The following is an 18004-nucleotide window of genomic DNA, read 5'->3' on the forward strand; positions in this document are numbered from 1 at the left end:
GAGGATATTACATTTATACAATTTCACACCAACAAATTTGAAATCTAGAAAAAATGGTAGAATTCCTTGGAAAAATACAACTTGCAAAATAGATAGACACAAAAAAAAGAAAATCAGACATTAAAATTTTTTCAACTGAATCCATAATTTAAAATCTTTCAACTCAATGCTCAGAAGCCTTCACTGGTAAATTCTTCTTGGAGTTTAAGGAAGAAACACCAGTGGCCCAACACGAGCTCTGGCGCAGACCAGGAGAAGGAGGGACGGCGTCCAGCCCACCCTAGACACCAGGCCCTGATGAGGCTGGTGCCAGGAAGGAAGTTCACCAAGTCCTCCTTCCCAAAAACCCACACTAAATAGTAATAAATTGAACGCAATGATCTGTAAAAAAAACCATCCATCCAGACCAAGCAGGATTTGTTCCAGGAATGTTGGATGGTTTAACACGCAAAACAATCACCGCAGGAATCACTCAGGTCTACTGTGCAAGAAGAAGAATGGGGTGAAAAAACAGCCCGGCAGGAGCCCGGGGGTGCTGATTCGTCAGCCCCGCCCCAGCCTCCCTTGGGGAGCATCTCTCCCACCACATCAGCCTGGCTGTGTCGCCACAAGTTTGCACGAGGGCTACCTGCTTAAGTGTTCTGGGCTTGGAGAAGACATGAGAGGGGCCAGAGATGCGTCCCCAGCAGGCCCCCACAGGCGTATGCTCTCTGGGCTGCTCTTTCCCTGACAGTGATTGTGACCTCCTTCCTGCCTCACGCCTTGCTCAGTGAGCCTGGGGAGCCATTTGGACAGTTATCGAGGAAGAGCCATCACCTGGGCCCGGTATGCTCACCTGAGAGGCAGGAGGGGGTTCCCCTGCCTGGTGAATGCTCTTTCCAGCCTCTCCTGGGTCGTCCTGGCATTCCCACCGGGCAAGGAGAATTTCGAGGGTGTCCCGCTGGCCTCTGGGCCTCCGTCTATGGTGGGGCTGTCCCCTGAAAGACCTCTGCCCCTGCCGCTCCCCTTCTGTGGCAGCCCTTGGCTCGGTAGGCAAAGGGGGCTGCTAGGTGTGGTCCCGTGCTTTTCTGTGGCGGGCTCACTGAGCTGGCCGGGGGGAATCCTGGAGGTGGAGCCAGTGCTGGAAGCCAGGCCCTCCTGTGGGGCAGGACAGGCCGGGGTGTGGGTGGGCAGCCCGGGGGCTCTGCAGCCCTCCTCCTCCTCGTGGGGCAGAGTCATGCCACTCAAGACCAGAGGCCGCCTCAGGGAGCGCCTGCGGAGCGAGTCCTGAAAGGGACAAGAACAAACGCAGTGAGCAATCCCTTCGGCGAGGCAGGAGCATACTTCATGCCACTTCAAGCATTTGCCCACCATGTTCCCTCCCCATCCCCAGGTCCTCCTCTTAAAGTCCTACCCCCTCCTTCACAGGATACTCAAAGGTTACTGCTTCCAGGATTCATCCCCGTACCCCACCTGCGTAAACCGCAGGAGACGCCACGGCCCTTCTCCCACACCTGACAGGGGCAGGCCTGGGATCCAGCTCCTGGGTCCTTGCCCACCAGCTGGATCCCCTTGGCAAGTTAGGGTACTTCTCTGTCCCTCACTTCCCTCCCCTTTGACACAACCTGTCCACAAACCACTGTCTGCAATTTCAGAGCACAGATTCTCTTGGAATCCTGTAACAAATCCTTTGAACTGCTTTGAGGTTACTTAATCTTTTCCTAAGTGTGACTATTCAGGTTTAGCTGCAGACGTGTAAATGTTTTTGTTCTGCAAAGACCACATACCATGTAGCTGCAGGCATTATATGGCATATGGTTTATGTGCTGTGTTTCTTTTCCAGAAAAAACTCATGAATTCTAGAACACACATGCCCAAAGGTTCTGGAGCAGGGCCCAGGGACCCGTGGTGCCGTCTCCCATGGGCTCGTGGAGAGGGTTAGAGCCGAGGCCCGCACAGAGAAGGTCCCAGCACACGGCCAGCCCCACCACATCAGCTCAGGAATGCTCCTACTGCTGTGCACCTCCACTGAGGCCCTTCCCCCCAACCACAAACCAGGAGTGTCGACCACCACCCTTCACTCATCTCTGGTGTCCGCACAGCTCCCGGCTCAGTGACCCTCACCTAGTAGGCACCGAGATTTGCTTAGTTTTTTAAATGAAGGCATTCCAAAGGAGTCAACTGGTATGTCCTTTGTTATATTCATGATCGACTGATGAAATGGTTAAGTCGCATTGTTACCAATCCTGGCTGTGGAGGTAGGGGACAAAAATACACCTGCCAGGCTTTTCTGGAAGCTCTCGGCATTTCCAGAGTACGTCCTGAGCTAAATGGTAAAGCCTGTGCTGGAAGAAGAGGAGCTAATTCTGTGGTGCTCTTGCCTAGCGGAAGTTACTAGACACCATAAGTCTCCTCCAAAAGACACTCAAGGCACCCCTTGCCACAGCTCAAGGAAAGCATTAGTCACTGTTCCCAAGGAGACACAACCGCTGGCCTTGGGCGGGGCGCCAGGCCTCTTACTCATCCTTCCCAAGTGCAGAGCCGACCCAGCAGTGGTGAATGATGAAATATCCAGCAAGTCTTGCTCTTTTCTGTGGGACAATCAAAAAGTATGGCCCAGGGGCACGCAGGCCCACAAAGCACCTTCCAGGAAACCTGGGAAAGTTCTGCAACTGCCCACGCTTCGCCATCCTTTGCCGGATCCAGACGCCCCAGAGAGAAGGCGCACAAGACAACTGATGAAGTTTCAGACAAGCTCTTGGTGGTAAAGCTGATGCAACCAACCATCACCCTCAGCGGTTGTGAAGGGGCCTCCACCACCCAGACTCCGTCATCGGGCTGCCACGGCAGGGCAGGACCCGGGCGTCCAGCCAGCCAACCTTAGGGGTCCCCAAATCCTTCTGGGTGCCGAAAGCCACCTCCTTAACAACAACGTGACGGATGGACCTTTCTCTCTGTGTCGGCGCGCGCAGTGGGGGTGTGACTGCTGCTGGTCCTTAGCAGGAATCAAGGCAGGGACTTGACCGGCGCCCTCGGTGCTCACCGTGCTTGCAAGGAAAATGCATAAGGAAAATGCCGATGCCAATAATGTCCAAGTTCATCCATGAGCATTACTGATTCTCTTCAGCTGTGACCCCACAGTGCCCGTCTTGTTAACACTCTGTGTGACAAAATCAGACGTGTGTGAGCACTCTGCCTCACCCACAGGATGACGCCTGTCTCAAGGAAAAGCCCTCATCACAGGTCTGAGTTGTGAGCTGGACCGGCGACTTCTTTTCACGAGACCACTGTGCAGGCCAGCTACAGTTACACAGACTTGGGGATCTGGCGGGCACTTCTGAAAAATACATGAAGCCTGTCCCTTTCAAGGGAATAAAGTGTTCAGGTAAAAACTACTCTTTGGGGAAACTGGGATCTGTCACTGTGAGCTTGAGAACTTCTCAGCACTTAAAAACTTTTCTGATGGGTTGGGTGGCAACACCAGGAGATGTGCCTTTTTAAAAATTTTTTTTGTATAAGGAAATGTGTTGATATTTGGAAGATAACTCGGTAAACCAACATTTCCCAAACGACAGTGGTAAAGAATTCATTCAAAGTAAAAGTCAGGCTGATAGAAACGGAGAGAAGCTCATCGGTGTGTCTTCCGAGTCCACGTGGGCAGACTACAACTGGCCCAGGGTGGGTGCAGGGTCAGGGACACCTCGGGTTTGCTAAAATCACTATTAAAATACTTCTCCTTCTTCCAAGTGCATCTCTGCATGAGGCCAGATTTTCTCCATCTGCTTCAAGCAAAATACCGTAATGCAGCAGACCAAATGCAGAAGCAAGTATGAGACTTGGACAGTCTTCTACGAAGCCAGACATGAAAGACATTTGCAAAAATGTAAAATAGTGCTCCTTACCTCACTATTTTTTTTTATTTTGGGAAAAACAGGGTTTTTTAAATATGTTATTTGTGTTCAATGTAATGGATTTACTACTGTTATTTTTAATGATTTAACAGGTAAATCTTTATTTTCTCAGTTTTAATTCCCACACTTGATCTTAGCCAAAAGGCCAAGAAGCGATCAGTTTTCATTTCTGATACAGTAAATGTCCACAGATATAAGACACAAACAAAACCCTTTTGGACTCTAAACTCGACACTAGACAGAAAGCCCTTCCACAATGCCCCCAGCAGAGGGGGTACCTGGCTTTGCCTGGGGTACACCCAGCAGAGGGGGAACCAGGCAAAAGGGCCTAGTTCCTTCCAGAAAGGCCCCTCCCACTGCTGGGGGGCTCTGACTGAGAGCTGCTCCCCCAGGCCACCCTCCAGCCCTGGCTGTGCTCCCTGGAGCCACCTAGCAAGCCTGCTCACCAAGTCTGACAGAAGACCAGGCACCATGTCCTGGGCCATCTGGGGCTCACAGCCTATGCTCGAGACAGACGGTGGATGGGGCTCATCTCACTCACTCCAGCCTGTCCGCCAGAGTAGGGGCCCACAGTGCCAAAGGCTCTGAAGGCACAACCAGGCTTGAAAAGAACAAGGGCACTAGATGGACTGGGGATGTCTGCCACGGGCACAGAGGCGGGCAGTGGCGTGGAGTAGTCGCCTGAAAGCCACGCGTTCACCACCCTGGGNCCACTGCTGGGGGGCTCTGACTGAGAGCTGCTCCCCCAGGCCACCCTCCAGCCCTGGCTGTGCTCCCTGGAGCCACCTAGCAAGCCTGCTCACCAAGTCCGACAGAAGACCAGGCACCATGTCCTGGGCCATCCGGGGCTCACAGCCTATGCTCGAGACAGACGGTGGATGGGGCTCATCTCACTCACACTCCAGCCTGTCCGCCAGAGTAGCGGCCCACAGTGCCAAAGGCTCTGAAGGCACATCCAGGCTTGAAAAGAACAAGGGCACTAGATGGACTGGGGATGTCTGCCACGGGCACAGAGGCGGGCAGTGGCGTGGAGTAGTCCCCTGAAAGCCACGCGTTCACCACCCTGGGGTGGCGCTATTCCTACCTCCAGGCTGGAAGAACTCTCTTCTGTTATGTCCCACCTCCCACAAGCCTTCTCCTCCCAAGATGAAATAAATACTCCCAAATCTCTTGATTTCCTCCAAACTCTTCACCTTCCTAGTTCCTTTCCTCTGGACATAGTCCAGCTTATGAATGTCCTTCTTCAAGTACAAGACACCTGGGGTAGGACACAGTGTCAAGGTGTGGCCTGAACCCCACAGAAGGCAGCAGACCCTCACCTCCCTTGACCTGGCCACCAGAACTACGGCACAACCATTTCAGAGCCACGGAACCCCAGAGCTCGAAGGGGCCTGAGATACCTGTCTAACAAATGCGACCACGGCCAACAGAAACTGACAGTGTCCAAAAACCTCACAAGACGGGGGCAGAGGCAGGGAGGGTTCTGCATCTTCCACAGGCAGGGTTTCTGTAAGACCAGCGCCCACAGCCGCTGTGGACACCCAACTGGGTGGCACAGGAGAGCAGAGGTGACACACACTGGCCGTGGACACACACCACGGAGTTTTGGTTTGCTCAGGCACCTGCTTTGTCTGACACTTCCAGGTGGGTGTTGGGTCTCAGTGTGTTGTTTTACAGAGCCCTCGGACATTCGTTCTCGGAGCTGGTTCAGTCTCCGCACCTCATGGGACCCTACCACAGGCCCTCCTTAAGGGACACTGTGAAACAACAATGTTCAATATTTAGAATGCTTTTTTTTAATCAAAGCAAATAAAACCACAAAGATTGGCATTTCTTTTTCCCTTTTAAGTATCACGTTTTAAAAAATAAAAAAGAAGTTCCCCAGGCTTGGATGAGTTCCCCCACTCCTGAATGGCAAAGATAAAGCTAGGTAGATGTGTTCTCACTCGGCAAAGCAACAGACAACCACAGCGTCCGCCTCACTGGCGTCACGGGTAAACTGAGGCAGGGAAGGGGACGAGGACAGCCCAAGCTCCCACAAGGAGCTGACAGCAGAGCCAGGGAGAACAGGGGGGTGCCCTTGGGCTCTCTGTGGGGTGCCCCAAGGGAATGCCGGTTGGTTCCCACTCTCCACTCTCGTATTGACAGGAAGGAGCAACAACCTGTGGGGAGCTGGCGGTGGGCCCGGCCATCATGCCTCGGACAATCAGGCCAGGCTTCGTCCTGGTCTTCTCTCCCGCCCTCTTCGTGTCAGAGGATGGCTCTGACGATGGGAGCTTGTCCACCTTCTCCCACTCGGGGGCCGCAGCCAGAGGGCTTTCAACCGGGAAGGCCTGCGCCGGCTTACTTTTGTGTGGGGGCCTCTTGGATGACACCAAATTACCAAGTACATCCCCATCGTGATTGTCGTGTCTGCAAAAAAGGGGAATATTTCCATTGAAACAGACTCCTCAAAAGGAATCACTGACGACGATAATAAATTGCACATTCAGCAGGCGCTCACAAGCCCATTCACAGATCCGTGGAGACTTCTAGCTGGCCTGTGCTTCATCGTTCAAGGTAAGGAATGGAAAATACTTGCTCATCAGGGCAACTCTGGCCTACAAGAGGAGGCCAGGAAACGAGAAAGAAAATCGGAGTTGATGACTCATGACAGGACTCCACTAGAAAGCTCAAGCTCCACTAGAAAGCTCAAGCTCCACTAGAAAGCTCAAGCTCCACTAGAAAGAGCTTTCTTATTCTAGACCCAACTGATGGAGGAACACTGCGGCCCTTCCATTTGGACCAGGACACACAGAGCCCAGTCGTGCTGCGCACCACTGGGAACGGCAGCAAATCCAGCCTTCCCAATGGTGCAGTGAAGGGTAAGGTCGGGCATGCCAACAGCTTCATTTTCTGGGTTGCCTGGCATTGAAAGAATGAGAGAGAGAGACAGAGCAGCAAGGAGGGGGAAAGAACGAGAATGAGAAGGAGACAGGGACCCGGGTAAAGAGGTCTTAACCTGTGATCGAGCAGAGCCAGCTCCCCTGATGCGGGCCAGCTGCCTTCTGCACTGGACTGGGGCAAGACGGCACATGGACACCTGCTGTGCCAGCCACTTACCACGCACTGGGCCACACGAGAGAAAAGTGGGCACATGCGTAATGATGGGGGTATGTCAAGCAGAGGAAGGATTTGGAACCAGCCTGGGGAAATCTAGAAGGGCTGAGTCTGAAAGAAGGGCAGGCAGGTGGTGAGTAGGAGAAGGCCCCAGGTTCTAGCAGAAGCCTGTAAAAGATACCCGTGCCTGGGTGAGCTGTGGGGACTGACCACAGAAAGGGCTTTGTGAGTTAGCCTAAGGAGTCTGGATTTCATCCTAAGAGCTACGGGGAACACTGAAGGCCTTTCAGTGGCACAGCAGCCTGGCAGACTTGCTTTCGGAAGGCTCGTGCTGCCCTGGGTCCAGGATGCATTCCAGGAGGCCACTGGAGTCCCGGAAAGGAGGGGTAAGACCTGGGCTTCCAGAGGAAGCAGGACAGAGCTTACCCTCATTAAGGACTCAAAGATGCAAAACCAATAGGCAAGGAGGAGTCAAGGATAACAGGCAAGTTTGAGCTTGGGCAACTGGGTGGAACTTGGGTGCTTCAAAGACGTTATTGCAATTTTTTATCATTTCAGAAATATTTCACTTCCCAGGCAGTATGTGTCTGTGAAGGAGGAACCATCTTCTTCATTGCACCCTTGTTAAGTTGCACATCTTAAGCCTTGAGTTAATGTTTTAATGGTTCTCACCTTCTGGCAGCTTGACACCTGCATCCCCAGCTCTGGCTCCCCTGGGGAAGAGAAATGCATTTGGACAGGCTGGAGGAGCACACCCATCCCCAGGAGGCCAGGCTCCCTCTCAGAGGCCTCATGTGGGGTGTTAAGGTGGTGCTATAATAGGATGGTTTTCCAAACAACTGAGGTTCAATCAGGAATGCCAATTCATTTTCTTTCTAAGAGTTCCTAGGGCCTTATTTTTCAGATTTTTTCCATTTCCCCAGTGTTTTATTGCCTTTAAAAAATGCTAATAAGTCCTGGCTGGTGTTGCTCAGTGGATTGAGTGCCAGCCCGCAAAGCAAAAAGCCGCCAGTTCAATTCCCAGTCAGGGTATATGCCTAGGTTGCAGGCCAGGCCCCCAGTTGGGGCATGCAAGAATCTGATGTTTCTCTCCCTCTCTCCTTCCCTTCCTCTCTCTAGAAATAAATAAATTAAATATTTAAAAATAAATAAATGCTAATAAAACAAGCCCCTGAACTTTATGAATCACAGAATTTAAAATGGAGATCACATGGAGGGTTATTAGTGGGAAGAGGGAGGGGGAAGAATGGAGGAAAAGGTACAGGGAATAAGAAGCATAACTGGTAAGTACAAAATAGACAAGGGGAGGTTAAGAAAAGTATGAGAAATGGAGAAGCCAAAGAATTTACATGTACGACCCACGGACATGAACTAAGTTGGGTAAACGCTGGTGGGAAGTGGGGTGCAGAGCGGAGGCAGACAAACGGGAGAAAAAATGGGACAATTGTAATAGTATAATAAATAAAATATACTTTAAAAAGTTAAACACTCTAAGTCATAAGCGTCCCCATCACCCAGTGGCCCGTCCCCACGGCCTCCGGAGGAAGGCACCAGTGCTCCGAAACAGGGGTTCTGAGAGCACAGGGTGCACAAGGCTGAATGATGGCCCTGCAAAGATGCCCACATCTCAACCCTGGAAATATGGGAACACGTTACCTTATGTGGAGAAGAGTCCTTGCAGGTGTGATGGGCTAAAGATCATAAGGTGGGGAGTTATGCTAGATTATCTGGGTGGGCCCAGCGGAATCGCAGGGGCCTTGTCAGGAGGAGACAGGAGTGTCAGAGTCGGTAGTGGGAGAGGGGGGAGTGATGTGCCCAAAAGACAGAGGAAATGGCCACAGGCCAAGCAATGTAGGTGGTGGCCACCATAAGCTAAAAAAGAGAGAGGAAACAGACTCTCCCCTCGAAATCTCTAGAGGGAACGAGCCCCACTGACACCTTGCCATTAATCCGGTGAGACTGGTTCTGGGCTTCAGACCTCCAGAACCACAAGGTAACAAATTTGAGTTGATTTAAGAGACCACAGTGGTTAAATTTTGTACATCAACTAAGCTATGGTGCCCGGTTGTTTGGTCAAATACTACCCTACATATTGCCCTAAAGGTGTTTTTTGGACGAGATTAGCCTCTCCGATCAGGTGATATAAAGATCGCCCTAGATAACCTGGGTGAGCCTCGCTCAACAGTTGACGACCTTAAGAGCTAAAGCTGAGGCCTCCCAGTGAAGACGCAACTCTGCCCCAGGCAGTAGCACAGAAATGTTGCCTGAGTTACCAGCCTGCTGGGCTGCCCTCTTTACACACACACACACACACACACACACACACATCCTCTTGGTTCCTATTGGTTTCGTTTCTCTGGAGAACCCTATTACAGCCCCTGAGTTCATAGTGATTTGTTACAGCGGCATTGGGAAACTAACCCACAGTGTAAACAGAAAAGATACCTGGCTTTGCTCGCCTCCGACAGCGATGTTCTCCATGCCGCATCTTCATCTGCAAGGTCATATATATTCACCAGCGTGGTCTCTGAGTATCTCAGTGGTAATTTGTCGCTTTTCTTTGGAAGTGAGAGTGCAGGCATTGGTGCTTTCTGAGCAAAATTGTTAGCAGTATTTTCGAAGTGATCCAGAAAGTATCTGGTAATGAGTTCGAGGTTTGTCTTTAGAGGGTTTTCCTTTGCCTATCAGTGGAAGGAAAAAAGATCATTAATGGCAAGTACAGCTTCACAGGAAGGGCGGTAAAGATGGCTATGCCTTGTCTTTCACATGAGATTATCACCTTCTCGGTCACACACTCCGAGGAGATGGCCACTGACGGCCAATCCAGTGTGAAGGGCTGAGTTGTGACAGAGACAAGGACAAAAACCTCCACCCTAAGAGGACTAGCCTCCCGTGGGTAAGCGAGGAGGTCCAAGTGCAACTCGGATCTGCTCATGCTTTTTACTCCCAGGAATAACTCTGTAAAATATATACCCTTTCATTTAAAAAATGAAGACTTTAATAGTCTGTGAACCAAAAGGTCGCCAGTTCGATTCCTAGTCAGGGCACATGCCTGGGTTGCTGGCCGGGTCCCCAGTGGGGGCCACATGAGAGGCAACTACACATTGATGTTTCTCTCCCTCTCTCCCTCCCTCCCCCTCTCTCTAAAAAATAAAAAAAAATCTTTTAAAAAATAAAAAATGAAGCCCTTAGGGATTGCTGACTCCAAAGTCTGTAAATATTTGGGGCCTGAATATTCCCTTCATTGGTGCAGCCTGCATCTGACCTTGGACTTGGGGACTTCGGGAACCATGCACCAGCAGGTTATTGCAAACAACACAGAGAGGTGGTCGGGACTGACTTGGTTTACACCCCAGACTTAAAAAAATAAAAAGATACAATGAAACACTTCAGTAGTCGGTTTTGGAAGTGAATAAAATCAGCATTGCCCAACCCTGACTGGACCAAATATTATCTTAGGAGAATTTCTAAATACACATCCCCAAGCTCTGTTGAGTCTCACAAAGCCAAAACCACAAAAATTAGAGCCCGATTTCTTTTCAAATTCCCCTAAGAAATGTGAACAGACGGAGTTGTCCATGCCGAAGCCCCCAGGCTGGCCTCTGGGGCCAGGCCACGTAACTGTGCCAGGGCCCACACTGCTTACCCAGAAACGCCAGGCCCCTGGGAAGTGCAGCCAGGCATGGGCATTCGGGGACTCTGCAATCAGAACAACGAAGAACCAAACAGAGAGCCTGGCCTGGGGGGAGCCCGGCCTGGGGGGAGCCCAGCGTGGGGGGAGTCCTTGGACATGTCCAGTCCTTCCCCTTCCTATTGCCCTGACCTACACAGCAGAACTCTGGGGCCACAACACAATCTAAAAAATGTGTTTCAAATGAAGTTAAAGACAACTGAGCACTACTAGAGCCATCTTAAGGAGAAAACCAAATGAACTTTTTGGCCAACCCAGTATATAGGCATTTCCTATCATATACTTCATAGAAAAAGATAAGTTACTGGAACTAACATGAAATTTCAGGGCTTCCCTCGAATCACAGTAGCTCTGTATGAATGCCAAAGTCACTATGCAGTAAATAGATTAATAAGTATTTTTCCTGTAAAATACAAGTTCCAAGTCATTGTATAATAGCAAATAACTACTGATTAAATCAAATAATCAGGTACTTATCAATACCTAATAAAATATCTTAAGTATCTTGAGATAATAGTTACCTTACAGAGACTGTATTATAGTGAAAAAACAAAAATAACTTGAATGGGAAAGATATATCTAGAAAATTAGGTAAAGTCGCACGTATATCAAACACCCCACTGTACCAGAATGGTCCATCGTGTTTTCTGGTGAGCCGTCTCACTCCCTGGGGAGAAAAGTTCCTAAAATGTACAGTCTACTCTCCTGCCTCAAAACGTAGCAGATGGAGGATTTCTGGGTATCTGCTGCCTTGGTTGAGGTGCCTCTCGCCAGCAGAGTGTCCCTAACCTCCAGGCCTCAGTACTGGGCCACAAAGCAGGAGGTGAGCTTGAAGGTGCCCTGGCCTCATCCGGAAACCACCCCCCACCCAGTCCACAGAAAACTGTCTTCCACAAACCTGCCCCTGGTGCCAAGAAGGCCGGGGACCGCAGCAGCCTACAGGACTTCAGCTGACTGCACACAGGAGACAGAAAGGCCCACCTGTCGCCCCAGGCCCCAGAGGACATCACCTGGCTGCCATTGCCCTTTCTCCTCAGAGCAGAGAACAAGGTCTTCCTTCTGGCCTCCTGAACATTCCTGTAGGTTGGTACCAGTTGGCTGAGGTTCATAGGTTTGCTTGGAATTCCTTCACGTTACGGAGGAAACCTACCCAAGTCCCTCCCTGGGCTGGTAGGATGTGCCCATGGGTGGTTCCCAAGCTATTCTGGGGTCCCCCAGGTGTCTCAGAAACAGCCTTAGCGGGCGGGGGTGCCCCACCCCTACACCAACCCAATCTGCTACTGTTTCACTTGAGAAGAGAGTTACTATTAAAGGAAGCTTGAGCTCCATTACCAGCATTGGACGGAACCAGTCTGGCTGCAGCTTCACTCCCTCTTCATAACTGACTGTGTGGCCCTGGCAAGGCCACCTCTCTCCGGGCCGGTTCGGGCCCTCCCTGGTGGCATCCCCATTCTACCAGTGGCTTCAGACCTGCTCAGCTCTGCCCTGGAGGGCTGCCCCGAAGGCCCGGGAGGCAGCATGCCCTCACCTCCCCCTCAAATAGGACTGCCTCCGGTCCTTGTTTTCCATACTGAACTTCTGCAGGAGATATTTTATTGCCTGTTTTAAAAAACCATGATAAATGCTAACCAATATGGTTATCAGATTCTTTCCAACGCTGACACCGTGCCCCACCACAAGGCAACACACGCTGGAGAGCCATCCTCAAACCCAAGTAGAGACTCTGTCTTCACAGCAGACAGCGGTTAGGCCCCAATGGCAGCTTCATCCCCCAGACAGTCAGTCCATCCATCCGTCTGTCTGTCTGTCCATCCATCCTATAACCCAGAAATGCATGCTGACTATTCGCCATGTCACCCTCAACATGGTGAGTACAGGGACACAAAACCAAACCTAACAGACGCCATCTCCTACCTCCCACTGTGGTCTCCACAGCAGGGTAGGTGGACACTAACAAAGCCACCGCACAGATACGCTGTGACACCCTTGATGAGCACAAGGGAAGAGAACTATAGGGCGCCGTGAACGCTGGTGATGCGGCTGGGGGGGCTGAGGCTGGGGGCCCAGGGAAGCTTCTCCCACCCCCGCCCCTTCTCAACTCCAATGCATCGGGGGAGCTGAACCCAAGCTTCGCTTGCACCTGAACTAAAGAGTAACATAGTACTCAGAGCTGAAGAAGGAAACTTTTAGGCGGACAGGGAATGGAAAATTTTAGTGTAACCGTATACTATATTCTCAAGGAAAGTCTGGCTAAAATTAGCCTCAGCGGGGAGGAGGGAGCACAGGGAACAACTGTTACAGATTTGGGTTCAACGTGAGTCTCATAGCGGGGCTTGCGCGGCATGCCTCTGGGGCAGCCCAGGGGGCCTGGCTGAGGCTGGAAATGTGACTCACACTCGGGAGTCATCAGCACTCCTGGGTCTCTTTCTCCCTGACCGCAGGTGCGGCCCCCCTGCTGCTCCCCACCGCGGAGGGCTTGGCAGGGCCCGTGCGCGCCTCAGCGTGGCCAAACTCGGCTCCAGAACACCACGTCACACAGTAACAGCACACACCTTGTTCTCCTTGTAGAGAAATTCAAGGTGCAAAACCTTGCGGAGGTTGTTTCGGCTGTTGATGCTGAGGTCAGTGCGCGGGCGCTCCTGGTCCATGGTCACACACGTCCTCTTCAAGCCCTGAGGGGAGGAATCCCAACCATTATTTACCATTTTAAATCAAAACCCTCCGTGTCTGACATGGGAACGAACAACAGACCACTGGTGTTTATTAGGACCATTCTTACCCTGCTGGCCTCACAGGGAGATTGCAAAGGCCAAACTCTGACTGGAGAATTTATTTTTATGTATCCTTCACACTTGACATCATCTTCATAATTAATATTCTAAATCTTACGACAGCCCCGTGGGCTGAGCAAGGTAAGGCTGGCATTGTCAGACCATTTCACAGAAGAAGAAAGGGAAATTCAGGTAACTGACTCACCCAAGTACGGCTCAGGAGCCCTGGGTTTGGCCCTCATGTGGGGCTGCAGAATGGGAAGCTTTAAAAGCAACCAAAAGAAAAAACATACACAAAAGGCCAATATTCATTCCTTCCCTTTCTCAGATGGGGAGCCAGGGCTGACTCACCCAAGGCAACACAGCGGAATCATCAGCGGGGCTTCTGATGGGCACAGCCCGTGTGAGTCAGGATGCTGGGACCTGGCCCACAGCAAGCCACCCTCCCTCACCCAGACGTAAACCCCCAGAAGGCCCAGCTGAGACACACTCTGGCAGGGGGAAGTGCTGTTCCCCTAGAGCCTGGCTTCTTCCTTAAAACCAATCACGGCAGCTCTGGCCACCCGCTGCTCCACAAGGAGCAGCTCCAGGCCATGCTGATCCTCCAATGGTGGAGGACGGGGCCAAGATGCCTGGCAAACAGCTCCGCCTGGCATAACGAGGGCCCTTTACTCTGGAAAGACACAGACCTCAGTGCTAGGCAGGCCCCGACTTCTCCCCTGTCCTGTGTGTTCAGAATTTTGTAGTGGAGGCTCTCACTGCCGGGAAAACAAGACAAAACTTGCTGTCAGCCATGCACTGAGGTGAGAACTTGTGAAACAAGAGGTATGAACACAACCCTGAACCAAAGAGAATAAAAAGAAAGCCTTGGGTGCGGGCAGGAAAGTGAGGCAGAGAGAAAAGGTTGTACGGATTGGGAACAGGTAGGGACATTCCTGCGAGCATTAGGGACAGTCACCTGGAAGAAGAGGTGAGGCTGGAAAGCGAGCATGAGCATTTCACCTGGGCTTGACCGTGGCTCTCCCACCCTCTGAGTGCTGGAAACTCCACAGTGAGGGTCCCCCCCCGCCGCCGGGTGACAGCGGTGAAGAGCTCAGATCAGCCAGTCTCAGCACCTCTACCAAACTCTCCAGGATTGTGGTGCATGCTGGCATTTGAAAATCACCGGGCAGTGGACAAGAATGCCCTCCAGCATTAGGAAGTCCTCGGGCCCACCAGGCCCACTTAATCCTCGTTCACTGAACAAACATCTGTAGTGCACCTACTATGTGCCAGGCTGTTCTTCAGGCAGGAAATACAGAAAGAAACAGGCGGAGTCCCCCCATGTCCCATGAGGCCGACATCTGATGAGGAAGCAGGCCATAAACAAGGCATAAGCTTACAGCATGGCGGCTGCTGATACGCACGACTGTGGTGACAAACAGGGAGAGCAGAGATGAAGATGAAGAACACAATTTTAGATGGTCAGCTACCCATTGAGCATCACCCCATGCTCATTCCGGTCTTCTAATTCCCCATCTGTGAAATGAAGGGAACCACCACCGACCCACGAGTTTAGCTGCTGGGGGCAGAGGGAACAGATCACAGTCCTGGCCCTCCTGGAGGTCACGTTCCATAGGGCTGAGGGGCTCTGACACGGTGGCAGGAGACGCCAGTGAGGCTGAAGAACAGTTCATGTTGGACTTCCAGGGTGGGGGGTAAGCTGGAAACGAGGACGGTGGGGTACCTGGAACTGAGATTATGGAAAGGGCAGTGCTGGCAATGACAAATCTAAGGCACAGTCGCAGGCAAGGGTGGCAGGATAGGATGGGACTGGTCACCACAGGAGGGGCCATGGACTGGGAGGTTTAGGCAGCAGGAGAATCACCTCGGTGGATCCCAACGTCACCAAGATACTGTCAGGACTCTCCCTGAGAGGAGGTCACACGCAGTGAGTTCAAAGGGGCCAGTGTAGCTGGGTACATCGCTGAATCAGGGCATGGGATCCGAGGGGGGCGCAGGGAGCGGGTCAACCCAGCCTTGAAGGCCCCGGTGAGACCTTCGCTGGGAATTCACTCCAGTTGTAATGGGAAGCTCAGGGAGGGTTTTGCACAAAGGAAGGTGACAAGGTCTGCCCCACTCACCCTGGGCACGTTTCTTCGCCTCCTACTCTTGTCATAGTATTACAGGACGGTTACGAGGACTTGAGAGAACAAACAGGCACTGAGCAGGTACCTTGAACCATGATGGGGATTCTGGTAATTATAATTGCTGGGCCCGCCTTGTGCTAAGCCCCATGGGGAGTTCATGGTCTCTGCCTTGGGGCAGAAGTCAATGAAAAAAGCAGTCAACCTGGGCTGAAGTCCCAGCTCTCAGTGACTTTCTGGGAGACTGTAGGCAGCCCCTTTCCTCTCTCTGGGCCTTAATGTACCCAAATGAAAAATGGGCGAAGAAGCCAGGTGAACCAGACAACTGCCGAGGTTCAGGGGTCAGCTCTGTGTACCTATCTGTCAGGGGAGAAAGGCGGGTGCATAAAATGTAACATGCCCATCATGAGCAAACCAGACAAGATGAGCCCATCATTCCAGTGAGCATTAACCTGAAAAGACGTCTGGAAGGACATGAGACTTGGCTGGAACAGGGAAGAAGAGCACGAGGAAGAAGCTAGAAGTGAGCCTGGGCTGGCAAGCTGAGATCAAGGGGAGCCTTGGATCTCAGGTGAGGACCCTGGAATCTGTTTGTACTCAAAAAAGAAAAGGCATGAGAAAAACTCTGAGAATTTTGCTTGGTGACCAGACTTTTAAAAATTGACAGCAGGGGTCAACCTCCCAGGGTGTGTCACTGATAATATAATGTCTTGCTGGGGTTGGGTGATGAAAAGTCAAATACCCATGAAAATAAAGCAGATACAATGAAACCACATGCCTTTAAAAGGTGTTTTAATAAAAATACATGTTTAAAAAGCAAACAAAGACTTTCAGAACAGGTGCCCATCAGAGATGGGGAGAAGACAATGTTGAATACCTACTATGTGCACCATACAATGCTGAAGAGCTGCCCATATATCATTATTAATCCTCATTATTAATCTGCCAAGGGAAAGTCTCATTCCTTTGCTACAGGTAAGGAAATCGAGGCAGTGAGTAGTGGGCCCAAGCTCATGCTGCTAGCTAGTGGTGGACAAGTGAACTGCCCTGACTCCAAGCCCTTCCCCTTCCTCCATTCAAAACATTGTTTACTCTGTGTGTGTGTGTGTGTGTGTGTGTGTGTGTTTTAATCCCAGACCAGTGCCCACTGCCCCGCCTTCCAGGACACCACGAGGACCCAAGACACATGGCAGGTAGCCAGCCTTCAGTCACTGTGTAGGAGTAATGGGTGCTGTCCCTAGGCTCTCCTTCCCCGTGACCCCCAGCCACCTCTTTCCTGGGTTGCCCTCACCTCCACCGACAGGGCAAAGCAGAGCCAAGGACCTCCCCAACCTTAGATCATTCCAAAAACTCTCCTGGGACAAGAGAGTTTTGTCAACAGAACTTAAAAACAAACCCACTGCGACGACTGAGCTGATGATGAACGTGACTGGAGGGTCTGACTGTCTGAGAACTTTTCTAGCCCCTCAGGCTTCCTTTTTGGGGCAGTTCTTCCTGGCCGCAGAGAGTCTTAGGCTGGGCTCGTCAGGGAGAAGGCGTTGGACCCGGTCCCTGGGCCACATCCCACTACCGCCGGCCAGGAGGGGACAAGCCCTGGGAGGGCGGCTGCGGTGGGCCCTGCTTTCGAGAAGTGCGCGGGGACAGAAAGCGGTCCTGGGAAGTGTAGTCCCCTCATGCCAGCCCAGGAAAGCGGAGCTGCTGCCCGGTCACCTCGGGCAGGCAGCGGGCAGGCAGCGGGCAGGCAGCGGGCAGGCAGCGGGCAGGGGAAGGTCTCCCTCCCTGAAATGGCAGAGGTTGCAGGGAAGCCCCCAGGGTGCCCCCAATTAGAGCAACGGCCCCGTGCTACGGAGGGCACGCTACGTACCTTTCTGCTGAGGAACTCCCTCACCAGGGAGGCGGCCACCTCCTCCACGAAGAGGCTGTCCATGCTGCCTGCCCTACCCACGAGGCTGCGGCCGCACAGCCCCAGACCCCCGGGCCGGTTGGCCAGTATGGCCGCGTTGCCGTGGCGACGTGTTCCCTGCACTGGAGGCCCCGCCCCTTCCCCTGGAGCTCAGAGGGCGGGTGGGAAGGGCGGGGCATCCTCTGAACTGGAACTCCCTCTGCCAGCAGGGATGCACCTCCCACAAGGCAGAAGTCGTGAGCCGCCCAGGAGCCCACCCAGGGCTCCGACCTGGGTCCTGACTCAGACCCTGACGGCCTAGAACAAGTCACTGATCCAATTCTAGTCCCCATTTCCCAAGATGGGCAATGGGGAAGTACCTGCCTCCTCGATCCTGGGAGAGAAAACCCACAGGCAGGTGGCCCCTAGAGGTCTACTGGCAGACCCGAGCTGGCTCCTGGGGTCACTGGAGACCCACTGGCCCTGTCTGGCCTGGACTGCGAGGGACTAGAAGCCCCGGCCTCTGCCTACTCAGCACTGAAATT

At 52.2% G+C, this 18004-nt stretch overlaps 1 protein-coding gene across 1 annotated transcript in view; it reads right to left on the bottom strand.

Moving 5' to 3' along the window:
* The window catches only part of MINDY4 (MINDY lysine 48 deubiquitinase 4), a 100388-nt gene extending 82744 nt beyond the window's left edge, over positions 1-17644 (bottom strand). The window contains exons 1-5 of the mRNA XM_037041201.1: positions 17442-17644; positions 13233-13352; positions 9435-9670; positions 6053-6302; positions 836-1266 (exon numbers count right to left, since the gene is read on the bottom strand). Of these exons, the coding sequence (XP_036897096.1) occupies positions 836-1266; positions 6053-6302; positions 9435-9670; positions 13233-13352; positions 17442-17504 (1100 nt within the window). The 5' untranslated portion in view covers positions 17505-17644. The remainder of the gene's footprint in view (positions 1-835; positions 1267-6052; positions 6303-9434; positions 9671-13232; positions 13353-17441) is intronic.
* Positions 17645-18004: the final 360 nt, after the last annotated feature.

The sequence above is a fragment of the Sturnira hondurensis genome, unplaced genomic scaffold, assembly GCF_014824575.4.
Source record: "Sturnira hondurensis isolate 20B ecotype Veracruz unplaced genomic scaffold, ASM1482457v3 Scaffold0002840, whole genome shotgun sequence".
Classification (NCBI taxonomy): Eukaryota; Metazoa; Chordata; class Mammalia; order Chiroptera; family Phyllostomidae; genus Sturnira; species Sturnira hondurensis.